This window comes from Zootoca vivipara, chromosome 15 (assembly GCF_963506605.1).
Source record: "Zootoca vivipara chromosome 15, rZooViv1.1, whole genome shotgun sequence".
NCBI lineage: Eukaryota > Metazoa > Chordata > Lepidosauria > Squamata > Lacertidae > Zootoca > Zootoca vivipara.
Window position 1 is genome coordinate 8525574 of NC_083290.1, and position 25316 is coordinate 8550889.

The following is a 25316-nucleotide window of genomic DNA, read 5'->3' on the forward strand; positions in this document are numbered from 1 at the left end:
GGGCGCAGTGGCCGTTACGAAGCAGCTGGTGTTAAGTTTAATGAGCCAATTTGGCTGCTAGACTGAGAATTCAGAGAGAATGGCTGGGGAGGGGGCACTAGACCACAGCCAGTTTTGCATTTGTGCTGGGAGAGTGACAAGGTCACAAGGCTTTCGAGGTTTGCCAGTGCCCAAATGCCTGGGGGACTAGCTTTACTGTCAATACGAAGTGAGCAGGACCCTAAGATGGCGTAAGGCAAGAAGGGCTGCAGCATGTTGGAAAGTAGCGCACTGCAAGAGCATGTGCACTAGGGGATGATGGGAGTTGTAGTCCAGAACATGAGGGCACCAGGTTGCTGAAGGATGAAATGTAATTGAAAGTTAGCCTGCTGGGAAGAACTGGGTTGCCCCCCCCCTCCCATTGCACTTTCCAAGGGTAGAACTATGGAATACGGTAGATTCCTGGAGGAAAGGCCTAGACCAGGCACCCCCAAACTTCGGCCCTCCAGATGTTTTGGCCTACAATTCCCATCTCCCCCGACCACTGGTCCTGTTAGCTAGGGATCATGGGAGTTGTAGGCCAAAACATCTGGAGGGCTGCAGTTTGGGGGTGCCTGGCCTAGACTCTTGGCAATGATGCTCAGTGTTCAGCTGTGATGTTTTAATTTGTTGGAAGCTGCCCATAGTGGCCGAGGCAACTCTTGTCAGATGGGTGACATAAATATAATCATCAGCGCTTTCTAGAAAAAAGGTGCCTGTACTATGTACCCTTGAGTGCCCCCAGAAAAAAGCACTCATTATTATTTATTATTGAAGCACCAATTGCAGCCCACTTTCCCAATACCATAGACTGAAGAAGCTGAGTTAACTAGCTCAAAGAAGAATTCAGGCTCTCCTTGGAGATGTTGGGTTTTTTTAATCTTGCTTTGCTCAGAGGACTTGACTGAAACGGCTGGTGTATTCGGATCGGAGTGGAAATGGCCTGTGTGTGTTTCTGCATGGAGTGGCTCTGCATTGCTAAGTCTGCAAAATATATGCCAAGCTTCTTGTTTGTTTGCTCTCTGCTGTGCTGAGTGGGACTGGGAGTGTCTTCTCTGAGCTTAGCCAAAGCCTGTGTTCCAAATGTGGAGTTATTTTTACCATCTGCAAAGTGTGTGGAAACATGCAAATAAAAAAAGAATAAAATGAAAAATCAGGAGGGAGAAAATAAAATCTGATTCAGCTCTGAAAGGAACGACAAGGAGTTAGCAAAGCATCGTGTTTGGGGACATGGTGTTTAATGCCCCCTCCTTTCCTCGTCTTTCTGCAAGGGTTTATCATAGTTAAAAGCCAGATTTGATTTATTTGCCCCCCGCCCCAGTAAAGTGAGACTCTCGCTGACCATGTACAGAGCTCGTGATCACCACAGACAGAGCCCTCAGACATCCGAGGTAATGGGATTGTCACTTTAGAACTTAAGCACAGGATAGGAACCACTTGGCACAAAGAACCCTGAGAATTGTAGTTTACACCTTACAGAGAGTTCCCCCGATGTTAGTCCTACTCAGATCACACCCACAGTGAACAATGGGCAGGATTAACTTGGGTGCATTAATTTCAGTGCATCAGCTCTGGATAAAACCAAATAAAACCCAGAGCTACATTCCCCGATGCCCTTAAACTACAGTTCCCAGGATTCTTTGGGTGGGTGGAGGGAATGCACTTTAAATGTATGGTGTATATGCAGCCGAAAGCGACCTGACCTGGGATGACTCCTTGAGGAGCGATGTCATCGCTGAAACCCACAATATGTCATGAGTTTGCTTATCATGAGAGTCAAGGAGGTAGCTGGAATGTAGGCATGGAGAGGAGCCAAAAGTTGCTGTGCCCTCAAGCTCATAATCTAAGAGACATGACACAAAAGGAAAACATGCTGGGGGGAGAGGAGGAAAAAAGCAAGCTCGCACACACCCATTTTAAATTTCGGAGAAGCTGTAGTGAATAGCAAAAATGGGGGGAAATTGGAGAGAAGCCAAAAGTTGCTGTTTGCTAGCTTACTATACCAGGCCCCAGACTGCACTAATGAATCCTGGTTAAATCCCTGCAGACCCTGTTAGCAGATAGTTTGGACAGTAGGCTTAATTAGGTAGTCTTCCTATATATCCCAGCCTGCGACAGATCTCCTTAAAGGGCTTTATCTTGGATCTGACTGGCAGGCTCATTTACCTTTACCTTTAGATAAGTAATCAGGACCTCACTGAGAGGCCATGGAAACGTTATCAGCAAGGTTGCGGCCTTGTCTAACCACTGGAATGTAAGTGGTGATAACGGAGGCCATTGTGAAATGCTGGTGTGAAGTTTGGAATCTGGAAACAACCGAGGAAGTTTGGAGACGTTGTTTTTCAAAGACAACAACACAACAGCCTGTGTTAGTTTCTCATGAGCAGAATACCATATTTGAGTTATTAACAGATTCCTACTTCTCCACCTGCCACATCAACATTTTGAGGTGACATACAGCATTTATTCGGGACGCGGGTAGTGCTGTGGGTTAAACCACTGAGCCTAGGGCTTGCCAATCAGAAGGTTGGCGGTTCTAATCCCCGCGATGGGCTGAGCTCCCGTTGCTGGGTCCCAGCTCCTGCCAACCTAGCAGTTCGAAAGCACATCAAAGTGCAAGTAGATAAATAGGTATTACTACAGCAGGAAGGTAAACGGCGTTTCCGTGCACTGCTCTGGTTCACCAGAAGCGGCTTTGTCATGCTGGCCACATAACCTGGAAGTTATACGCCGGCTCCCTCGGCCAATAACGCAAGATGAGCGCCGCAACCCCAGAGTCGGTCACGACTGGACCTAATGGTCAGGGGTCCCTTTACCTTTAAAGCAGTTATTGTGGTTTTAAAGGTTGTCGGTCACCTCAAAAGCTGCTGGTGTGCAGAAAAGAAAGAGGGAGCAATGGGCAGGAATATGCTAACCCCTGGGACAGCTCAGGAGGTAGAGCACGAGACTCTTGATTTCAGGGTTGTGGGTTCGATTCCTGCATTGCAGGGGGTTCCACCTCTATCATCCTATGGTTCTATGAACTGCCCCCTATCTTCTTCCTCCCTGCTGAGTTCTGCGAGGGGAATGCCAAGACTTGGGAAAAGAAGGAAACTGACCCAGGTAGGGCCACCCTCTGGTCTAGATGAAGGCAAGCAAGGCAGCTGGCAGAGGACAGGCCACATTTGGTGGGGTACAGTGTCCCAGCCACCCTATGAGAACATGTAAGGGCATGAGAAACCTGCGGGCAGGATCCGAGCATGACAGCACTCTCCTGTCCTGTGGTTCGCAGCGACCGGTATTCAGCATTGCTGCCTCCAACTGTGGAGCAGAGAAAAGGTCATGTGTCCCAACTGGAGAGTATTTGGGACACTTCTGGAGGAGATCGAAATAAACCAACAAAAATAAAACCCCGGATGTTTTTGTCAATTTGTGGTTAGCTCGTTAGTGGGACCGAGGGAAGCGAAAGCAGGAAAACAACATGACCCATCTATGTGCAAATGATCCTCCCTCCCCTTGTGGGTTTGCTATTGCTAAATTCACCACTGGAAGTTACTCAGTCAAAACCACAACGGTGTGTTGTGCAACCATCGGTTGGGTAGAGCTTTCCCCTCTCTATAAAAACGTAAAACCTATGCTGACAAAATATTACTTTATACGTTCTTTGCCAAGTAGTTTCATCGTAGCAGTTCGTTATTTACAAAGGCCCAGGCATCCCATAATGATAAGCCAGGTGTGGGGGAACCACTTGGCCTTCCCATTGTTGCTGAACTACAATTCTCTTCAACTGCAACAATCATGGCCAGTCCTTCAAGACCTGTTCTCACCTGGCCTGCAAAGGAGGGGTCCTGACTCCAGCTAAAGTTGCCAGAGCCCCACCTGCACTGCCACTTTATCCAGCTGTGTCTTCTATCTAAATAACCTGGGACCTGTAGTTTGTTAAGGGCTCTGAGAGTTGTTAAGAGAACCCCCTTTCATCCACGGACCTCAAGGTGGTTCTCTCCATTCTCGCAACAGGTAGATTCGACTGAGAGGCTGTGGCTGGGCCAAGTTACCCTGTGAGTTTCATAGCCCAGCAGAGATCTGAACCCAGTGGTCTCCCAGGTCCTAAGTCTAACACACTAGCCCAGCCATTCTCAAATTTGGATTGCCCAACGTTGTTGGACTACAACTCCCATCATCCCTAGTGGGAAGGCCCAACAGCCAGGGATGATGGGATTTGTAGTCCAGCCAAATCTGGGGACCCAAGGTTGAGAAAGGCTACTCTAACCACTACACCGCACTGGCTCTGTCCTTAGTATGCAATACTAATTGGTGTAATAATTGGTGTAGTAATGTATTCAGAAATATGTACTGTGACAGCAGAAAATCGCCCCAAGATCATTGTGTCTGAGTGTGCCCAGGCATAAATATGGGGGGTGCATGCACATGCTCCCCCATGTGGTGAGCCCCTGAATTGCAGGTGGCAGGTACTCTGTGACTTCAGGCCACAGGCTGACTTTTGACACCCAGTAGGGCCAGCCCAAGACATTTTGAAGCTGACCATTGCACCACACCAGCTCTTAATCTGGGTAGTTTGGGGGGGAGGCGTATGTGATGCGCCCATATATCTGTAACCCTCTGTAAAAGCTAGGCTATAATTGCTAGGCTATAATTATTTTAGCTCTTTTCTCTTTTTCATTTTTTGTTTAGTTTTTTTATTGTAATGCAAAAAGTTTTAATAAAACTTTATTTGAAAAATGAAAAATAAAGCAGTCTTGATTAAAAAAAATTACTCTGTGCGTCTGCGTCTAATCTTGCCCCTATCTCAAATTTATTTCTTGATGTGTGTGTTTTCCTTTTTTTGTAAATCTACCAAAGAACAAACTAAACTTGGAATTGAGTGAGGGGTTTTCCCCGAACGGTGGAGGGTGTGCTCGCTGTGCCTCGCTGGCTCTCGTCCTTCTTCTGGTAGGAAATGCTTCGGGGGAGTAGGGGGTAATGGGAGGTTGAGGAGGGTTAGTTGGTGGGGGGAGTGATAAATGTCCCTATTTTCACCTGAGGAATGCTGGAGGGTGTGCAAGCACAGTGGATGATGTGACCTGCCTTGCTTGAAACAGGTGATGACAATAGCAAGGGCTGTCCTTTCAAGATTGACCCACCCCCTTCCACCCCAATTTCCGGCCATTGTCTCCGATTTCTGTTTTGCTGTGAGCTGCCTCTCGGTGAACACAGCAGCTCATTTCCTGTCCTGGCTATGACACAGCTCTGCCTCCGGAATGGCTGCCCTGAAGCTATCAAGAGAAGGGTGTCAGTCTGTCCCGCCTCTCCTCTTTATGAAGACTCTTCTGCCAAAAAGTGCCGCCTGTAGGTGGTGCCAGAGGATCAGAATGAACTTCCTTCCAGGTCCACTCTAGCCCTACAAGCAGACTTCAGAAGGCTGGCGCCTTCCAGATGTTTTGGACTACAACTCCTGGCTGGGGCTGGTGGGAAGCCACCCTCCGAAACAGGTCAGCTAAGGCTGCCTTGCAACCAGACTGCAATCATATAAATCAGGGTTTCCCAAACTTGGGTCTCCAGCCAGGGCCGTCTTAAGCGCCCCTGGCGCCGTGGTGCACCGGATCTCTCCGGCGCCCTCCCGCCCCGTTTCTCATCGCGGTGGGCGGGTGGGCGCAGTGCGCAGCGCGGCTGCCACAGGCGCTGCCGCATGGCGGGCGGGCAGGCAGGCACAGCGTGATCTCTCCGGCGCCCTCCCACCCCGTTTCCCAGCGCGGCGGACGAGCGGGCAGGCACAGCGCAATCTCTCCGACGCCCTCCCGCCCTGTTTCCTTGTGCAGTGGGCGCAGCGCGCAGCGCGGCTGCCACAGACGCAGCTGCGCGGCGGACCAGCCAGCCAGCGGGCGGGCGCAGCTCGCGGCGCCCTCCGCCACCCAGCCTGCATGTAGGGCCGGCCCTGTCTCCAGCTGTTTTTCAACTACAATTCCCATCATCCCTGACCGCTGGTCCTGCTAGCTAGGGATGATGGGAGTTGTAGTCCAAAAACAGCTGGAGACCATGCTATAAATGCTTACTTAAGCCACATTCACACCATATGTTTAAAGCACCGTGATACCATTTTAAACAGGCACAGCTTCCCCCAAAGAGGTCTGGGAGTTACAGTTTGTTTTGTTATTTATTTTTTACTGAGAATTTTTTTGAGGATATTAAACAGGATGGAGCAAAATCTTCTTCTTCTTCTTCTTCTTCTTCTTCTTCTTCTTCTTCTTCTTCTTCTTCTTCTTCTTCTTCGGCGATCACTTGTAGCTGAGTAAGATTGTCTTCCATGAACACGGTTTTAACAGTGAGTAAATGACTATATGTAGAGGCCAATTCTGGATCCACACGCCCTTCCACAGTGGGGACATAGGTTTCCAGACAGGAGTTGATCATGATGAGGGTTTGCCAAGCGTGCCTTCCTCTTAGCTCGTTTCTCCCTTTCGTCTTGAGTTTGAGCGTCTTCAAAGTCCATGACATCTTTGGTAAAGGCTGTTCTCCAATTGGAGCGCTCGCAGGCCAGTGTTTCCCAATTGTCAGTGTTTATTCTACATTTTTTCAGATTTGCCTTGAGAGAGTCTTTAAACCTCTTTTGTTGACCACCAGGATTACACTTTCAATTTTTAAGTTTGGAATAGAGTAGTTGCTTTGGAAGATGATAATTAGGCATCTGCACAACATGACCAGCCCAACAAAATTGATGTTGAAGAATCATTGCTTCGACACCGGTGATCTTTGCTTCTTCCTGTACACGGCATTAGTTTGCCTGTCTTCCCAAGTGATGTGTAAAATTTTTCGGAGACACCATTGATGGAATCTTTCGAGGAGTTGGACATGGCGTTTATAAGTGGTCCATGTTTCACAAGCATATAGTAAGGTTGGTAGTACAATAGCTTTGTAAATAGCTTTGTAAACAAGCATTTTGGTTTCCCTGTGAATGTCCCGGTCCTCAAACACTCTGCACTTCGATCGGCAGAAAGCTGCACTTGCAGAGCTCAGACGATGCTGGATTTCGTCATCAATGTCAGCCCTTGTGGAAAGATAACTGCCCAGGTAGGAGAAGGTACACTATTGAAATTAAACAGGAAGGAGCAAAATAATAACTACGGATAAATGAAGGTTGCCTGCTTCTTTTTCTTGATAGGCATGATAAGGAAAGAGTTCAGTTGGTAAACCATGAGACTCAATCTCAGGGTCATAGTTTTGAGCCTCACGTTTGGCAAACAAAAAACAAAAAACTGCATTGCAGGGGATTGGACTAGATGACACCCCACCCCCCACCCCCCCCGTGGTTCCTTCCAACTGTACAATTCCATGGTTCTATGATTCTAAGAATCAGGGAGGGAGGTAAAGTGTCACCTTAGGGAAGAGGCAAGTAATGATGTTTAGGTGGTGGCTTAGAACCTAAACTTTTTTTTTAAGAACCTAAACGTTTAGCAAGCTAATTCTAAAGGGGTGAAATTCAGATCACAAAGGACAATGCGATTCAGGAGGGAGCCACTGCCACTTGTCAAACCTTCTTTCATCATCCTGCTGGGAGAAAAATTGGTACGAGACCTTCAGTGGTGTGCAGCTTCTAATCTGGCTGCCATTGCCAATAGCATAATCAAATATTTTGCACAAAGTATTTTGCGTATTTTATTGAAAGGCTAAGCCTAGGCCGGAGGGTGAGTCGTCGTTTGTTAAGGGTACTGCTAGAAAACCCTTATTCTCCTTCCAGAGCTACAATTCCCAGAGTTGCCTGTGAAAAGGGATTGATTGTTCTATCGCTAAAGAAACTGTAGCTCTGGGAGGGGAACGCAGGTTTCCTAAAAGCACTGAGGAGCTGCTGCCAATTGATTCCCCCTCTCTCTGGGAGCCTACTGTGGAACGTGCCTCAGAGGAAAACAAACCAAAGGATGGAGATGAAAAGCTGCTGCTTCGAGATCTCTTCACTCCATGTGTGCCAGAAGGTGCAGGAGGAGATGAAAGAGGTTTGCCTGCATGAGCAAGAGGAATCGGTGTCTGCGGAAATGCCAGGAGAGGAGGGACAGCAGGAGAAATTGCAGATCATGTGAATGGGCAAGACGTACAGAAATGGTTGTGGAAGAGAAGGGGCAACAGGAGGGATCAGGCTCTTAACCAGAAGGTTGGTGATTTGAAGACGGCTGTGAGCAGGATTGCAGGAGGTTGGACTAGATGGCTCTCGGGGTCCCTTCCAACTCTACAATCCTGTTCTCAGGACTGAGGTGGGTGAGATAAAGCCCTCAAATGTCTTTGCCCCTTGAGCTGCTTGTGGCTCTGTACCAGCTGAACCACAAGCAGATATTCAGCTGTCGTTTCCAGGTCCCACTTGCGAGTTTCACATGGATGTCTGGCTGACCACAGAGGGCTGGACTAGATGGGCATTTGGCCTCATCCTGCAGGGCTCTCCTTCTGTTCTCATGACAGGCTTTGCATTGTCGCTGGCAGAAGCGGGAGCTCCAGCTCAAGGAGATTGTTCCGGGCAAGTAGCCAAAACTGGCCTGCGGTTTGTGGCACAGCGCCAGGTGATCAGGTCACCAGGGCAAGCCATGGCTGCGTTTCAGGCCCAATTTCCCCACCAGGGTTGCCTTCAGCAGGCTGGCTGCCTCGTTGCTCGAACAAGAACAAACCTTTCTTCCATCCAGCAGCAACAGCCCCCTCCAAAAAACAAAAACCCTGCTGACCATTATGTCTAAAAAAGGCTGTGGAATGCCTGCCTGAGCAGGCCCTCCGGGTAAAAGCGCCCAGGCCGGCTGCAGCATAATCGAAATTTATCCCGTGGAATCTTCTGTTGTTTTTTAATGTCGCTCAGCCTTAAAGGTTTTATCCTACTTTCAACTTTCCCATGGGAAAAAAAAAGATCTAGCATGCCGTGAAGGGGACGGACAATGCTCTCTCTCCCCCAACCCCAAACCACTGTAATTAATTCCAGAAGGAAATAAGTGAGCAAGGGAGCAGGAGGAGGAGTGGGAGACACAACAAAATCCGCATCAGATTGAAAAGGAAATGTAAACTTGTCACCTTGCTAAAGGGGAAGCTTTAGCACCTGGCTGGCCTTCTTGGAAAGGTGGCTCTGGGGTGTTCCCGCCCCAGATGAGGGTTGGGGAACGGACTCTTGCCATCCCCAGCTTGGCCCAACAGTCAGGGGTGATGGGAGTTCAGTTCAGCTCAGCTCGGGATGAGCAAATCTGCCAATTTTGCATTCTCTCACTTTCCCATTGTTCCACTCTTAAGGTCATCTCTCCACATTTCCACATATGTCCTCATGAAAATGTAACAGCATTTTGGTGCATTTCTTTTAGTATTTATCTGTCTCAACACGGCACATACACAACCATCACCACCACCACCATTTATTATTTATACCCCACCCATCTGGCGGGGTTTCCCCAGCCACTTTGGGTGGCTTCCAACAGAATATTAAAATACAATAATCTATTAAACATTAAAAGCTTCTCTAAACAGGGCTGCCTTCAGATGTCTTCTAAAAGTCTGGTAGTTGTTTTTCTCTTTGACATCTGGTGGGAGGGTGTTCCACAGGGCGGGTGCCACTACTGGGAAGGCCCTCTGTCTGGTTCCCTGTATCTTGGCTTCTTGCAGCGAGGGAACCGCCATAAGGCCCTCGGCGCTGGACCTCAGTGTCTGGGCAGAACGATGGGGGTGGAGGTGCTCCTTCAGGTATACTGGACCGAGGCCGTTTAGAGCTTTAAAGGTCAGCAACAACACTTTGAATTGTGCTCGGAGACATACAATAACCCTGTGAGGCTGGCAGGCAGTGTGAGTGGCCCAAGGTCACCCAGTTGAGAGCTTCATGGCAGAGTGAGGATTGGAACCCTGTTCTTCCTGACCCTTGTCTGACATTCTAACCTCTACTCTGTGGACTTGCCTAAGAGACCCATTTTTGCAAAGCGATTTCCCTTAATACAATGCATGTTTGTGTTATCTTCACTACTGTTCACTTTTATAGGAAGACTTTCCCCTGGTGTATGCACAAAAATGGGTTGGAGAACTGCAAAATTTGGATATGTGCACATTTTGAAAGATGACCATGTGCACCTGTGCAACAACCACACAAAACCAACTGTGGAATGTTTCATCAAGTCACAGAACTGCAGGATAGGAAGGGACTCCAAGGGTCATCTAGCCCAACCCCCTGGGGCACTGCAAGAATTGCACCTAAATAGTTATAGGCAGGTGCCCATCCAACCTGTGTTTAAAAACCTCTAATGAAGCAGAGCCCACCATCTGATGCATGAAACCTTGCGTTTCAGCAGGAAGCTGCAGGAGCTGTTGCAATAGCTCAGTTGGTAGAGTGTGAGACTCTTGATCTCAGGGTCGTGGGTTCGAGCCCCATGTTGGACAAAAGATTCCCACCTTGCAGGGGGTTGGACTAAATGACCCTTTGTGGCTCCTTCCAATTCTATGATTCTATGCATTGATTTAAAACACAGCAGAATGTCTGCCCTAAAACTTGTGCAGGTGCAAAGAGGGACTGAAAAGTAGGCGCATGGGTGCCCAATATGGAGGGCATCGGAAAGGGCGTCATTACTTTGACTGGAAACCTGTGTGTCTTCTTCCTTTCTAGTGCTTCAGTGTGTACATCACCACTAGATTTTCAGTACATCTAGCCTTTTGCTGCACAAGTGGAACTGATAACAAAACTCTCTTGGGGGCCTTGAGAATAATGCGAGGGAAACGCTCTGTCTTTTACAGCACTGATGCAAGGACTTTTCTCTCTCCACAAGGATAGTGAAGCTGAAAGCAGGGAGGTAACACTTCTCTTAGGCTGACCCCAGAGGCATCTATTTCCTTCCATCATCTCCTCACTTTCTACCTTCCAGTCTGTCCAATGTGCCTTTTTTAACCTGCAAGTTCACGGCCCTTGTAAGTGGCTTAAGCATGGCAGGGGAGCTGACCTCTTAATCCTAGGTGAACACTTAGTCTTTAAACTTCAGCAAAGTTTAGCTACCACATACACTTAAAGGGGACGCTGGGAAGAAATGAAAATTGTAATCTCCCCTCAGCTTAAACCCCCTCCTGCCTCCTCATCAAAACCTCCTTTTTTGAGTGGGCAGGAAGAGCTGGTATTAAATGACCATTTAATGCATTGCCAACTTGTTCCCGGTGCGTGACAGTCGAGACAGGCAAATCTGTCAATTTCCATTTCAGTTTCTCATTTGTCCAGTCTTAAATTCAGTTCTCCATGTTTCCAAACCAGTTTGTAATTAAACAAACAAACAAACAAAACCCACCAATCCTCATTGTAGTCCAAATTTCCCCTAATTAACACATTTTTGTATATAATCTACATCTTCCTTCCTGGCTAAGCTCCCTTTCAAAGCCAGGAGCTCACCTGGGAAAGAGATGTTAACATGACAAAAAGTGTTGCGGGGGGGGGGGGGGTCCATCACAGAGGAATCCTTGGGCAGAGAATGGGCAAGGTGATGGGTTAGGGAGGGACATCGCAAGTTGGCTCTCCCAATCACCCTCGCAAGCTGGTGCCTCTGACCCTAGCTGTTCCCCTGTGAAAATTTTCACTGCCCGCCACCCGGAACCCCTTGCAATCTTGCTACCACTCGGCAGAAAGTGGGGGTGGCACCGAACTTCTGTAACAGTATTATTTCCAAACTATCGAGTACACCACTTTAGAACAAGGGTTGCAAACCCTCCAGATGTTCCCACGGCATGGGCAGTGGTTACGGATGATGGGAACCGGAGTCCAGCCACATCTGGTTTAGAGGAAGTGTTATGGAAATCACGGGGGGCGGGGCACATCTTTAAAGTTGTTAGATGTTATAAATATTATGCATAAACGTATCCTTTCGACTTGACAGCTCAGGGAAGTTACCTAGTTTTTAAAATCATATAAAATCAACTCCAGTTTCCTCCATTCCAACGCTATTTTGCCCTTGAAAAGGGACTCCAGGAAGTGCCCAGAGGCACTTTGTTGGCCAAGCCTAATCCCATCACCAGACCCACCCAGGTGGCAGACGATGCAAAACCAGGACCTTATTGTTCTCTTCCTGTGAATACTCAAGAAGTTCCTCCCGGTACTTATTACACATTTACTTTTGGCCTGAACCATTACCCTTATGTTAATCTTGTTTACCAGTATGTTAATATTGTATGTACCTCCCCTTTTTTTCCTGAAGTTTAGCCATGTAACTATGATGTAGGAATGACACTTCTGAAATGCATTATGGGATTTGGGTGGGAAGCTTTAAAAGTCCTTGTAACCCCGTTCTCAGTGTTCAGTCTTGGCTTGAACCTGTTGCGCAATAAACCTTGCTATTTTGCTCCGGTTGGTGGCTGGACTCCTTCCTTTATTCTGCAGTGGACCGCGGGCTCTTGCCTGACGAGCTGGGTGGCTGAGCAGCCTCGCACCCAGAATTTCCCCTAACAGAAGACAAAGCTAAAAATCTGCAGATCACAGTATTCCAAACAGAAGTGCACAGCTCCCCTTTTTCCTGCAGCTTTCGGGAGATCTCATGTACGCCTCAAAAGCACTAAACCCGGTCTTAACATCAATCCTGTGGTGTCTGAGTTTGCCCCCAATCTCTTCTCTTCCTTCCTCGCCCCGTTTCCCTTTTGTTCCTTGCCCTTCTTTATTGAAAGCCCGAGGGGCAGAGACTGAGCTTTTATGGCTCTGTGTGAGGTGCTGCGGTAGCTTTTCCTGGCAGGGTATAAATGTTCCAAACAAATAGGAGTTCAAAAGTCTCTGCAACTGCATGGCAGCTGTTTTTTGGAAGCTTGTCTAGAACTTTTTGCAGAATAGATGGTGGCGGGGAACTCCATGTTACCATCCCAGTAATTCACTCCCCATCCTGAACGAACAAAAGGCTTTTAAGCGCTGCTGCCCACGTAGGCTGTCTAGTTGGCTGCAAATGAGCTATTTTGCTCTAATGAGGCATCTCTCTCTCTCTCTCCCCCCCCCCCCCCCCCGTACTGTACCAAGGAAGCCCAGATTGCACATGAAGCATGAAATTCAGACTGCGGGAACAGACGCCGAGGAGAACATGCTTCTTCCCCTGCCCTTTGTGGTGGTTTTGGAGCTTCCAAAAACAGATGGAGAAACGAACTGCCTGTGTTTCTTCATCCTCCAAAACGCCTGTTCTGTGCCCGGGATTATACACAAGGGAATAAGAAGAGCCTGGCTCCTGGGTCAAGACAGCGGCCCATTTTATTTTTATTTATGAAATGTGTATACAATGGCACCTTGGTTCTCAAACGTCTTGGTACTCAAACACTGCAAACCTGGAAGCGTTCCGGTTTGCGAACATTTTTTCGGAAGCCGAACGTGCTCCGTTTTGAGTGTTACACTTCCGTTTCGAGTGTTATACTGAGGTCTGTCTGCTTTTGCTATTTATTTTGCGTTTTTGTTTTCGTGGCTCTCTTTGTTTTTGTGACTGCGTGGAACCCAGTTCAGCTACTGATTGATTTGATTGTGTGACTGCTGTGCATTGTTTATTGCTTTCATTTTATGGACCAGTGGTCTCGTTAGATAGTAAAATTCATGTTAAGTTGCTGTTTAAGGGGTTGTTTTTAAAAGTCTGGGATGGATTAATCCGTTTTACATTACTTTCTATGGGAAAGAGTGCCTTGGTTTTGGAATGCTTTGGTTTTGGAACGGACTTCCGAAACAGATTTGAGTTTGAGAACCAAAGTACCACTGTACCGCCCTTGATCCGAAGATCAGAGGGCGGTTCATGACATTAAAGAAGCAACATGAGAGCACAAAACACGCAATAAAACAAAATCAATCCAAGAACACCACTCCCATGAACACATTTCAGAGGTCATAAGGCCCTTGCCTGAAACCCTGGAGAGCTGCTGCCAGTCAGTGCAGGCAATGCTAAGCGAGATGCACCAATGGCCTGACTTGGCATAACACAGCTTTCTAGCATACTAGATACTGTCAAGGTAAATTAAATTAAAATGCTGCTGTTGCAATCACAGGAGAGGGAGCCAAGAAAATACATTTGTCCATCTCACGCATAAGGCTGTGGACCCACCGGGGCATAGCAGCTAGGCTGGGCAGGTTTGGGTTCAAATCCCATTATTAAATCTCCGTTCACAACTAATTTCTCCATATAGTCACATCACGGCGCCAGACCTGCTGCTCTGTCTCATGTATTATATATGTGCCACAGGCAAAAAAAAAAAAAGGTATTCTGTAGGTGTGTGGGAGGCAGCCTTTGAGGGGAAATCATCGATAATAAAAAGCTTTCTTTCTCTGAAAACAATTAGCGTCCCAGCTCTCCAAATCTCGGTCTTCTAAAGCTTCTCAAAGGAGCATTTCCGTTACCTGTATTAAAACAGATCAAGTTGAGTAATTGCACGTTAAATATTATGATTTCAGCACAAGGTAAATCTCTGCTAAAAGGTATCGTGGGTGTTTTGCAGAGCTCCACGTTAAGTGCACTCAAGCCACATGTTATTTCCTAAATAGATTTCTTTCTTTCTTTCCTTCTTTTCCACAAAGAACATTATGTATTACTGGGTGGGGGAAACTTCGCAAGATCTCAGCAGCAACATCAAACTGAACCCGAATGCAGCTGCTCTGCAAGACAATTTAGGGCATCGCCATATCATATCACCAGTTTATGTCCGTATTTATCCTGGTTTGCTTGGGCAAGGCTTACCCAGTGGTGAGACTATGCCCAGTTTTTATTCAGCAGCCATTCTGATTTATTTATAGAGCAGTTACAGTATGGAAAGCATTCAGCCTGATTTACTTACATTTACACATCCAACTGCTCACCCCACACTTTTCAATGTAAATTTCCCTGTAACTTTTCAAACGGCAAAAAGCCTGTTGTTGCTTTTAGAAGTGGATTTGTTTTAATTGTGCCTTCTCCCTCACAGAGCTACAATTCCCAGCATCCTTAAGCTACATTTCCCAGGATTCTTTGGGAAAAATGTGCTTTAAATGTGCATTGTGTGTGGATTTGCCCTGGCTGCAGACACACTATAACTTTAAGGTACATTTGTAGCACAGTTTCTCCGTCAAAGAATTCTAGGCACTGTAGCTTGCTAACATTTGCTGGGAAATGTAAACTCTGCAAGGGGCAAACTACAGCGTCCAGAATGATTTTGACAGGAAAAAATGTACTTCAAAGGGACGCAGCTCCAAATTCTGCCTAACTTTGGACCCAGGGACTTGCACAGTGCTTCAATTTCTTTCTTTCTTTTTATGGTTTCTCTCTCCACCCCTCACTTTTTTCTTTTTTTTAAAAAAAGAGGTAAATACGCTGTTTGGCTTAATGTATAGCACTGCTCAGACCTTTATAGAAGACTCTGTGAATTTCCCCAATCCTCCTTGAAAGCCTTTAAAATTGGTGGCCACCGCTGCTTCCTGTGGGAGTGAGTTTTATCATTTAACTATTGCACAGCGTGAACTATTGCACTTTCTCCTCTATCAATCCTGAATTTTCCAATGTTCAGCTTCGCTGGGCATCCAGGAGTTCTAGTCTTACAGAGTGAGGAATGGAAATGTTTCTCCATCCACTTTCCCCAAGCCAACACTCAAAAGTTGCAGTCATGTGTTAAAAGTCTCTCCCTCCCTCCCCCCCTTCTTCTTCTTCTTCTTCTGGAGGGAACAATGGCTTTCCCTGTGAGGAGAAGAGGCTCCCCACTTTGCCATCTCCTCCTCTCAGTTCTGTCTGCAAAAGGCCTGCGTTTGTCTTTTGTCTAATCCTTGTCCAAGGACCCAAAGCCTCTCTCTCACTCTTTCTCTTTTCCTGCCCCCTCCCAACTAACACCATCTGGGCCCTTTGAGCCAAGGGGAAGAATGTGGGGATGTAGACATTCATGCTAAATTGGGGGGGGGGAGAGAATGTTTAGTCAGCACATTGCTTCCTCATACGAGCCCGTTCTTTCGGCACATTATCAAAGAGGACTGTGGCCTGTTCTGTGGCAAATGCTATTTATTAAGCCAAATGTTCCCAGTGGGACACAGAAATCGATGCAAACACACCCACACCCACCAGCGAGGTTTAAGGGTTTGACGGCCTCTCTGAGCTGTTGCACCATCCTCTGACTCAGAAGCCTTACCCCAGGCACCCCCCAAACTCGGCCCTCCAGATGTTTTGGGACTACAACTCCCATCATCTCTAGCTAACAGGGCCAGTGGTCAGGGATGATGGGAATTGTAGCCCTAAAACATCTGGAGGGCCGAGTTTGGGGGTGCCTGCCTTACCCCCTAGTCCTTAAATGCTTGCGAGTAAAGCACTCTGCCTATGCTCAGCAGCTCTCTTTAATGCTTCGGGTGCTCTATGGCTGAGCACTGGATCAGATCAAATTATACGGCTGGGAACCATATAATGTTCCAGAGGAGGAGGGCAGATAAAATGGACAACAAGTGCAGCTGGAAAAGGAACAAGATCAAGGAGGGGGCTGGACTACTAGATGGTTCCGAGGATCCCTTCCGACTGTACAATTCTATGATCCTCTGGATGTTGTTGGATAACAATCGCCATCAGCTCCAGCCAGGATGGCCGGTTGCTAGGGGTGATGCAAGTTGTAGTCAGCAACATCTGGAGGGCACAACATTGGGGAGCGGTTGTGAAGGCAAGGTGTGTGTTTTAGCTCTGCCTTGAGGGGACGCAAGCGGCGCTGTGGGTTAAACCACAGAGCTAGGGCTTCCTGATCAGAAGGTCGGCGGTTCGAATCCCCGTGACGGGGTGAGCTCCCGTTGCTCGGTCCCAGCTCCTGCCAACCTAGCAGTTCGAAAGCACGTCAGAGTGCAAGTAGATAAATAGGTACCGCTCCAGCGGGAAGGTAAACGGCGTTTCCATGTGCTGCTCTGGTTCACCAGAAGCGGCTTAGTCATGCTGGCCACATGACCTGGAAGCTGTACGCCGGCTCCCTCGGCCAATAACGCGAGATGAGCGCCACAACCCCAGAGTTGGTCACGACTGGACCTAATGGTCAGGGGTCCCTTTACCTTTATTTAGGTGCTTAGCTCCACCCCTTCCCCCTACGAAATTTGGCCTATTGGGAGGGGAGAAGCTCTTACATTTAAAACACATCTCCCTCTGCAAAAGAAATATATCCTGGAAGCTGTGGTTTATTCCTACAGAGCTACAATTCTTGGTACCCTTTAAAAAAAAACTACAGTTCCCAGAATTCTTTGCAGGAATCCATGCACTTTGAATGTGCAGGGCATACACTGCCCCAGGGCAGCAAAGCACATGTTCTGTACCCCTGAGTTCCCCTTCACTTCCTTTCTTCCACTTGTTCGGGGGGGGTGTGTGTGTTCACAGCCCACTTTGGCAAGAGAGCCCTCCTGCCTTATTTTGCCATGGGGTGTCCTGCCCAGCTGGGACCACAACAACACCAGGGCCTCTCAGGGTGCTCAGAAGAAGCCACGCGACTCAGGCCCTTAAGTGTTTATGTTGGCCAAAGAAGTCGGTTTATGCAAGTGCCCGCTTGAAGTGTGAAAAGGCCACTCGGCCGTCTCTTTACACAGAGTGTAAACACGCTGCCCTGATGTATTTATGGAACGTGTTGGGAAGGTAATTTTTAGAAAGGCATGGTGGCCCGCCTCGCAAGTGAGGCGCTCTTCGGCATTAAACAGGAATGTCTCTGGAGTCATTCCAGCACCAGGTATAGCACCTTGAGCTCCTTGGAGGGGGGAAAAAGGTGGGGCATAAATGCAATATATAAATGAATGAATGAATGAATAAGAAAGACAGAGGAAAAACCTAAACAGGAGGATAATTAAAAGGTTTATAAAAATAAATAAATAAATAAGTAAAACCCCGTAGTGCCAGGGGATTGGACTGGATCAAGGTAATAGTCCCATTAAGAGCTGCAGTCTGTCTTAGTCCTTCCTTTCTTTGTTTTGCTTAAATTTGGAGGGGTATAAAACACCTAGGCAGGAGTTCCACAGGTGGTGCATCCCAGCATCACCCTCCGTACTCATCATCATCAAACGCAATAATACCAACTCAAACTAAATAAAAAAATCCTTCCAGTAGCACCTTAGAGACCAACTAAGTTTGTCATAGGTATGAGCTTTCGTGTGCATGCACACTTCTTCAGATCTGAAGAATATCTGAAGAAGTGTGCATGCACACGAAAGCTCATACCTATGACAAACTTAGTTGGTCTCTAAGGTGCTACTGGAAGGATTTTTTTATTTTGTTTTGACTGCGTCAGACCAACAGCTACCTACCTGTAACCAACTCAAACTATCACTTAGCCTTTGCACAGCGTGTCCGAAGCACTTCACACGCATATTATCTATAATTATAATCCTTAACAACAGCCCTGTAAGGTATGATGATACCACTAACCCCCTCTTTTTTGCAGACAGGAAGACCGAGGCAGGAATAAAGCCATCTTCTATATAGCAAAGCTCGCAGCAGGCGTGAAATCTGAACGAGGGACTTCCTGATTCACAGCTCTTTCAGCCACTAACCTTCCCCGCAATACTAAAAGGTTTAGTATTGTTTTAAAAGCAGCAACCTTGCAGCATTGTCCCGGTTGCCGTCCTGGCTGTTGCGCGCGCCGACAACAGCGCGAGCAGCCGGGGAAGCGCCCTCCCTCCTCCCTCCCACCAAAACAACACCGCAGGACTACAACTCCCAGCATCCTCGTCGGCAACCGTGACCTGGACCCCAGCTGATATTCAAAGCTGGCTGGAAAGCGAAGCTCAGAAGAAGAGAGCGCTAGTTTGCAGCGCGGCTGCTGCTGCTGCTGCGACTGGCCCTGCATCGCCGCCACCCAGCTTCTTCTGCCGCCCTTTTCTCATCGCTCCCTAGGGGAAAATAAACTCATTTTCAGTTTTCTTTTTTCTTTTTTTTGTGGGGGAGAGATGCACTTTGGGTCCCTTGTATGATGCTGCGCTGATTACTATCGTTAAAATAATAATAATTAGTGCATGCAATTGGAAAGGCAATTAATTCTTGCCCAACGTCGTCGGGGCTTGATCGGGCAGCGGCGGCGGAGGAAGGTCTAGCTCCGGCCCGGCCCTCGACCCGCTTCCCCGGCCCTCTCCTCCCCTCCCTCTTGTCTTCAGCTCCGAGAGTCGCCGCGCCACCCGCCCCCCCCCAACCTCCCCGATGCCGAGGAATGGATAGAGCGTCTGCCGCGCGGAGAGGAGCCGAGAGGATGGTGGAGAAGAAAGAGTGCGCCGCGGGCCGGACGGCAGGGGCAGCGGGGGCCGGAGGAGGGCGCAGCGGCCGAGCCCCCCCGGACGGCCTGGCCTCCGGACGCCCCGGCCGGGCCGGCTGCGCGCTGCAGCAATGCGGGCAGCTCCAAGACCTCATCGACATCTCCCTCTCCAGCCTGCAGGGGCTCCGCACCAAGTGCGCCGCTTCCAACGACCTCACCCAGCAAGAGATCCGCACTTTGGAGGTACGCAGAGGGCGCCCCCTCATTCCGCCAAAGGGGGTTGCCTTTGTGCCAGCTCCCCAGGGGGTCCTCAACCACCTCCTCGCTTTCCTCCCCCCCCCCGCAGCTCCCGCGGGAATTAATTAATTTTGGGGGGATGTCTGGGTGCGGGTTGTGTGCGCGCGCGCGCCTTTATTTCCCCTCTCGCACCAATATGCGCGCGGACAATTGTCACAAAGACACTCTGGGTCTCTTTCCTGAGCTGGCAGCGCAATCCCCTCCCTTAGGGCGACAACCCTCTTATTTATCCTTGTTATTGATAGGTTTTTTGCATTTAATAATAAATAATGGGCTTCCTTATTATAAATATGTACGCCGCATGCACTCTTCTTGCTGGGCACTGCATTTATTATTATTACTAGTACAGTGTTAGGCATTGCTGTTTCTTGGATTTTTCCTCCTTTTTTGTAAAGGGACCAGCATGGCCACTTGCGATTAAAAATAAAAATAGAAAAGCTATACCTTTCTATTTCCCCATGCATTTTTTCCCTTGGTAGTGATTACATTGGCAGAGTAAGAATAATCCATCCTCTCAGTGTATGCATGTCTACTTGGGAGTTGGCCTCGCTGAGTTCAATGGAACTGACTCCCAGGTAAGTGTGTATCTATAATAGGAGCCCCCTAAGCTTTTGGGGCTACCTACCAGGGGCATATTTTGAAATTGAGAAGACAAACCAACCTGTTGTTGGGCACCATCAAATACCCATTTCACAGGGAAAAAGCTGCCCTGTATATGTTTGCAGCCTTGCGGACAGATCGCTCCTGCAACCGTGAGATCTTTTCTTGCAGTAGTCTGCTGTTTGCCAAAGAAACAGTGCCCTTCCCCTCAATGAATGCTTTTATTTGCTAAAACTGCAATGCTCTGCACACTTATCTGGGAGTAAGTCCCATCCAACTCCTTGCGGACTTTGCTTCCCAGAAGATATGTATTGCAACTGCATGGTTAAGAATTTTATTATTGGTGGTGGTTGTTGCTTTTTTTTTGTTCTGACACACAGTCGTGCTTTACGAAACCCGTGTAAACAACAAGCCCCAATCTTAATCCACCAGTAATTTGCCCCGTTCCAATCAATAAAACCATAGCTGCAGGTTGAAAAATTCACTGGCGACGTCTTAAACATGGCTAAAAGCTTTTTTAAAAAAGAAGCAATGGTTTATTTTCCAGGAAAAGGTGTGTATCGGTGTGTGCTAACCCCACACTCAGAAAAGGAAGTGATGTCTGCACTGTGCAGTGGGGGGGGGGAAAGGAGGTTGATGGCTGTCTTGTTGCAACACTTGCTTTTTCAGAGGGGAGGGGCGCTGTCTGGCTGCTTTATACAATGGTGTTTGTTTAGGATTCCTTGGCCTGTCCTTCTATTCTCTTCCTTTCCTTCCCTTCCCTCTCCCACCGCCCCCTTTTTGCTGGAGAGGGCATACCCTCTGGGTAGGATTTTTCTTTTGGGGTGGTGGTGGAGGAAAACATGGAGAGAGAGAGAGGGAGAGGAAAAAAACCCTGCTCCCCAATGATATGTCCTATGGATGTGTGTTTAATGCAAGCGGCCTGTCTCTCAAGCCATACATCTATGTGCCTTTTTGGTAAAGTAAAACCACCCCTTCTGCACATAGCCAAGCTTCCTTACCCTGCTTACTGGCCTGGAATTTGGCAACACAGCTGGAATTAGTGGCTACATTGCAGGGGGTTGGACTCCGCCTCTACAATTCTATGATTCCACACACATACCATGCATTTAAAGCGCATTCCCCCTGTAAAGGGGGCTTTTGCATCTGCCACCCCACCCTGCGAAGAACCCTGGGAACTGCAGCCTGCTCTCACAGAGCTACAATTCCCAGAACAAACCCCAGTTCCCAGGATTCTCTGAGAGGCGTGGGTGCTTTTTGAATACAACGGTGCGTATGTAAGCCACTTGCCCGGTAATCTTGGGTGGTATTTAATTTCTGCTGAACTAGCTATGGAACGCGACGGTACGACTGCTTCCTTTTCGGGTTAAAAAAAATAAAATAGTGTCTGCATAGTATCTGCTCATTGGGGACTCGTAATGTGGCAAGCCGGCGTGCTTCATTTCTGTTTCCTTCAAAACATGGCAAGCCTGTCCTGTTGCATTTTGGGGGGGGGGACGACTCCTGTTCAGTCTGTTGTGTGGGGGCCCCCCCTCGGCTTCTCAAAGCAGGGATGGCACTGCTGAACAGAGGGCAGAGGGAAAACTTTGCTCTGCTGCCCCCAATGGAGCAGATTGCAGAGAGCGCCTTGAACAAGCTCTGCCGTCAGACCATTGAGCCTATCTTAGCTTAGTATGTTTTGCACTGACTAGCAGAGGCTCTCCAGTGTTTCAGACCAGCGGACTTCCCCAGCCCTACCTGGAGATGCTGGGGATTGAACCCAGGACTTTCTGCATGCAGGGCACGTGCTCTACCGCTAAGCTACGGCTTGGATTTTCCCTGTCTGGTAATATATGGGAGCAACTGTGTGCGTTCTCAGGTGGCTTCATTGCTATTGGCGAATTCCTTAACTTGGTTTTTTTTGGGAGCGGGGTTTATAATCCATGCCCGCTATCAGCGATAGAAATTAGCCAGGCGCCAGGCGCGTTTTGCAACTGGTGCAGATCCAACAGTGACCACGTGAAGATTTCTGGGTGCCAGGTTGGTGACTGGGGGAAGCAAAATGTCACTTAGAGAAGGATCTGGTCTGAAATAATTTTCTTTGAAGTTTGAATTTGGTTTTTTTCTGGATTGGTTTCTTTGATGTTTAAGGTGTTGCAAACCGCTTAGTGGTATAGGAATGGACTGAATAGTAATAATAATAATAGTAATAATAATAATAATAATAATAATAATAAATCCCATCGGGGGGGAAGGTGCCTTGACATTCTGTTGTGGCGACCGTAACCTAGCTTCAAGGTGCCATTTAGCAATTTGCTTATATAGCTGTGTTTCTAACACTGCCCAATATGGCATTGAGCCTTAACAGGGTGTGCATCTTTTCTAGTAACACCGGGATGGGGAACCTGTGACTCTTCACATGCTCTTGGGCTCCAACCCTGCTGAGCCCCAGCAAACATGGCCAATGGTTAGGGATGATGGGAGTTGTAGTCCAACATCTGGCGTGCATCCAACATCAACTACAGGCTACCCCTGTAGTAACAGCTGCTTCTGTGGGGAGCATGTTCCCCCTCCAGATGTTGCTGGACTACAACTCCCATCATCCCTCCCCATTGGCCATTCTGCACTGTGGTTGACAGGAGTTTTAGTAATATCTGGAGGGCCAAAGGGCCTCCACCCCTGTTTATTATGGATCACCCCCCCCGATACCCTTTGATTGTGTCCCTGTCTTTGGATTCCAACGCTATGAGGCCTAGTTAATTCCAGGAATTCCATCAATATGAGGCCCAGATTTTTTTTGGGGTGGTGGTGGTGGCAGGCTTGGATTAGATGCCTTGCAGTTTCCCCACTTTCTCCCCCCAATTGCTGCTGCTACTGCTGCCCAGACACTTGCCATCTCTCCTTGAGCACAATCCAGAGGCAAATAGAGGAATCTGTTTCATGTCCTCACTCTGGGCCCTGCTCCCTTGCGGAAAGAGGAAAGGCGGACAGGCAGCCATAGCTAGGCAGAGGAGGAGCAAGATGGCGGAAGAGGCTCCAGAAGTTGGCAATGGCAGTGCAGGCCTCAGCGAGTGCCCAACAATGCTTATTCTTTGTGCTGGCTGTGGTGGAGCCAATTAGATTAATTCCCCACCAGGGAATATAGAATTGGAGGGTGGTAGCTAAGTCATTGCTTGGAGCCTGTTTTTACATGTTTGACTCTTCTGAATTTCTGTTTTCCTAGAATTGTAGAGTTGGAAGGGGCCGCAAGGCTTATCTAGTCCAACTTCTGCAATGCAGGAATCTCTTGCCCAACATGGGATTCGAACCCATGACCCTGAGATTAAGAGTCTCATGCTCTCCCCATTGAGCTATTCCAGAAAATTTTCATTCACCTTGATATATTTATTGTGCAAATATAGCGGTACCTCTGGTTATGAACTTAATTCGTTCCGGAGGTCCATTCTTCACCCAAAACCGTTCTTAACATGAGGCGCGCTTTTGCTAATGGGGCCTCCCGCTGCCACCGTGCGACTTCCGCTCGCATCCTGGGGCAAAGTTCACTACCAGGAGCAACTACTTCCAGATTAGCGAAGCTCGTTACCCAAAGCGTTCGTAAGGAGGACGGTACGTAACCCGAGGTTCCACTGTAAATCCTGCTTGATTGTAAGAAAACCTCTAAAGCAGGCATCCCCAAACTGCGGCCCTCCAGATGTTTTGGACTACAACTCCCATGATCCCTAGCTAACAGGACCAGTGGTCAGGGATGATGGGAATTGTAGTCCAAAACATCTGAAGGGCCGAAGTTTGGGGATGCTTGCTCTAAAGTCATTTGCAAAAATAGATGCATGCATTGTGTGTGTGTGTGTGTGTTTATATTGCTGTTCTGCTGGTTTGAGCTTATGCTTTAAGGATATACTGTTTGCTTTTAGAGTACACACCACATAGAGGTGGTTGTTTTTTTTTTTTTGAAATATTCCGTGATATATAAATGCTTTTAAACAAACAAATGCATAAGCAAGGTTGGAGACTGAGCACTTGGCGACCCACGAGGCTGTTGGGTGCAGGGCTGGGTGTGTTTGTGTGTTTGTGCACAAATGCCTGAGCACTCCTGCCTCTTGCATTTCCTGGCTCCCCTGTGACCCGACTGTTTACTACCGGTACCATTTTTCCATCCCTTTCCCCTTGTGTGTCTCTGGCAACGGAGGATAACAACTGAGTGAATCTGATGAAACCGGACTCCTAGCCCGTGAAATCTTACGCCGTACGCTTTTGGCTTTCAGAACTTCAGGTGCTGCCTTATAATACTGAGGAACTCATTGTGATCTGGCTGGGGCTGGTGGGGGCTGTAGTTCCAAAAAGCATTAGAAACTCAGATATATAAGCTAGGCGCCAAATGGTTCCTTAAACCAGGGTTACAGTCGCCAAAACGAAATGCCTGGTTGCCATTTTGGGGCCAGAGGGCTCGAAAGTCGTCTTTTTCAACGTGACTTTTTGGTTCCTGAAATTCATTACCATTATGCAGATAAAATACCACAGAATTTGGCAAGATGTGTTGTTAGTGTGTGAAACTGGGCAAATTCCAAAGGATGGTGGAGACGTCAGGTGCCATCCTGATGCCCGGGCATCTTCACTGGGTCGCAAGTGGATGATAGCCAGGTGCAAAATGCTCCTGGCGAATTTCGGACGCTGGTTCCAAATATCTGGAGGGCATCCGGGTGACCTAAAATATGGCTTACGTATCTATTGGTAAAATAAAAAAATTCCTTCAGTAGCACCTTAAAGACCAACTAAGTTTTTATTTTGGTATGAGCTTTCGTGTGCATGCACACTTCTTCAGATACAGTCTGTATCTGAAGAAGTGTGCATGCACACGAAAGCTCATACCAAAATAAAAACTTAGTTGGTCTTTAAGGTGCTACTGAAGGAATTTTTTTATTTTACTTCGACCCAGACCAACACAGCTACCTACCTGTAACCGTATCTGTTGGTAAAAAGCTGTTTATATTTCATGAGCCTTTTGGTAAAGCCTAAGGCAGGCATCCCCAAACTTCGGCCCTCCAGATGTTTTGGACTACAATTCCCATCATCCCTGACCACTGGTCCTCTTAGCTGGGGATCATGGGAGTTGTAGGCCAAAACATTTGGAGGGCCGCAGTTTGGGGATGCCTGGCCTAAGGTCGCATCCAATGAGCTTAATGGCTGATTAAAAACCCCGGCCTCCCAGGTCTTAGTCCAACCCTCTGACCACTAGCATAGCTGCCAAGTTTTCCCTTTTCTCACGAGGAAGCCTATGCAGCATAATGGAATTTCCCTTAAAAAAAAGGGAG

The 25316-nt window shown here is 47.9% G+C and overlaps 1 protein-coding gene across 1 annotated transcript in view; it reads left to right on the forward strand.

The window, feature by feature from the left end:
• The first annotated feature begins 18661 nt into the window (after positions 1 to 18661).
• The window catches only part of KSR1 (kinase suppressor of ras 1), a 105640-nt gene continuing 98985 nt past the window's right edge, over positions 18662 to 25316 (forward strand). The window contains exon 1 of the mRNA XM_060283083.1: positions 18662 to 19374. Within this exon, the coding sequence (XP_060139066.1) occupies positions 19090 to 19374 (285 nt within the window). The 5' untranslated portion in view covers positions 18662 to 19089. The remainder of the gene's footprint in view (positions 19375 to 25316) is intronic.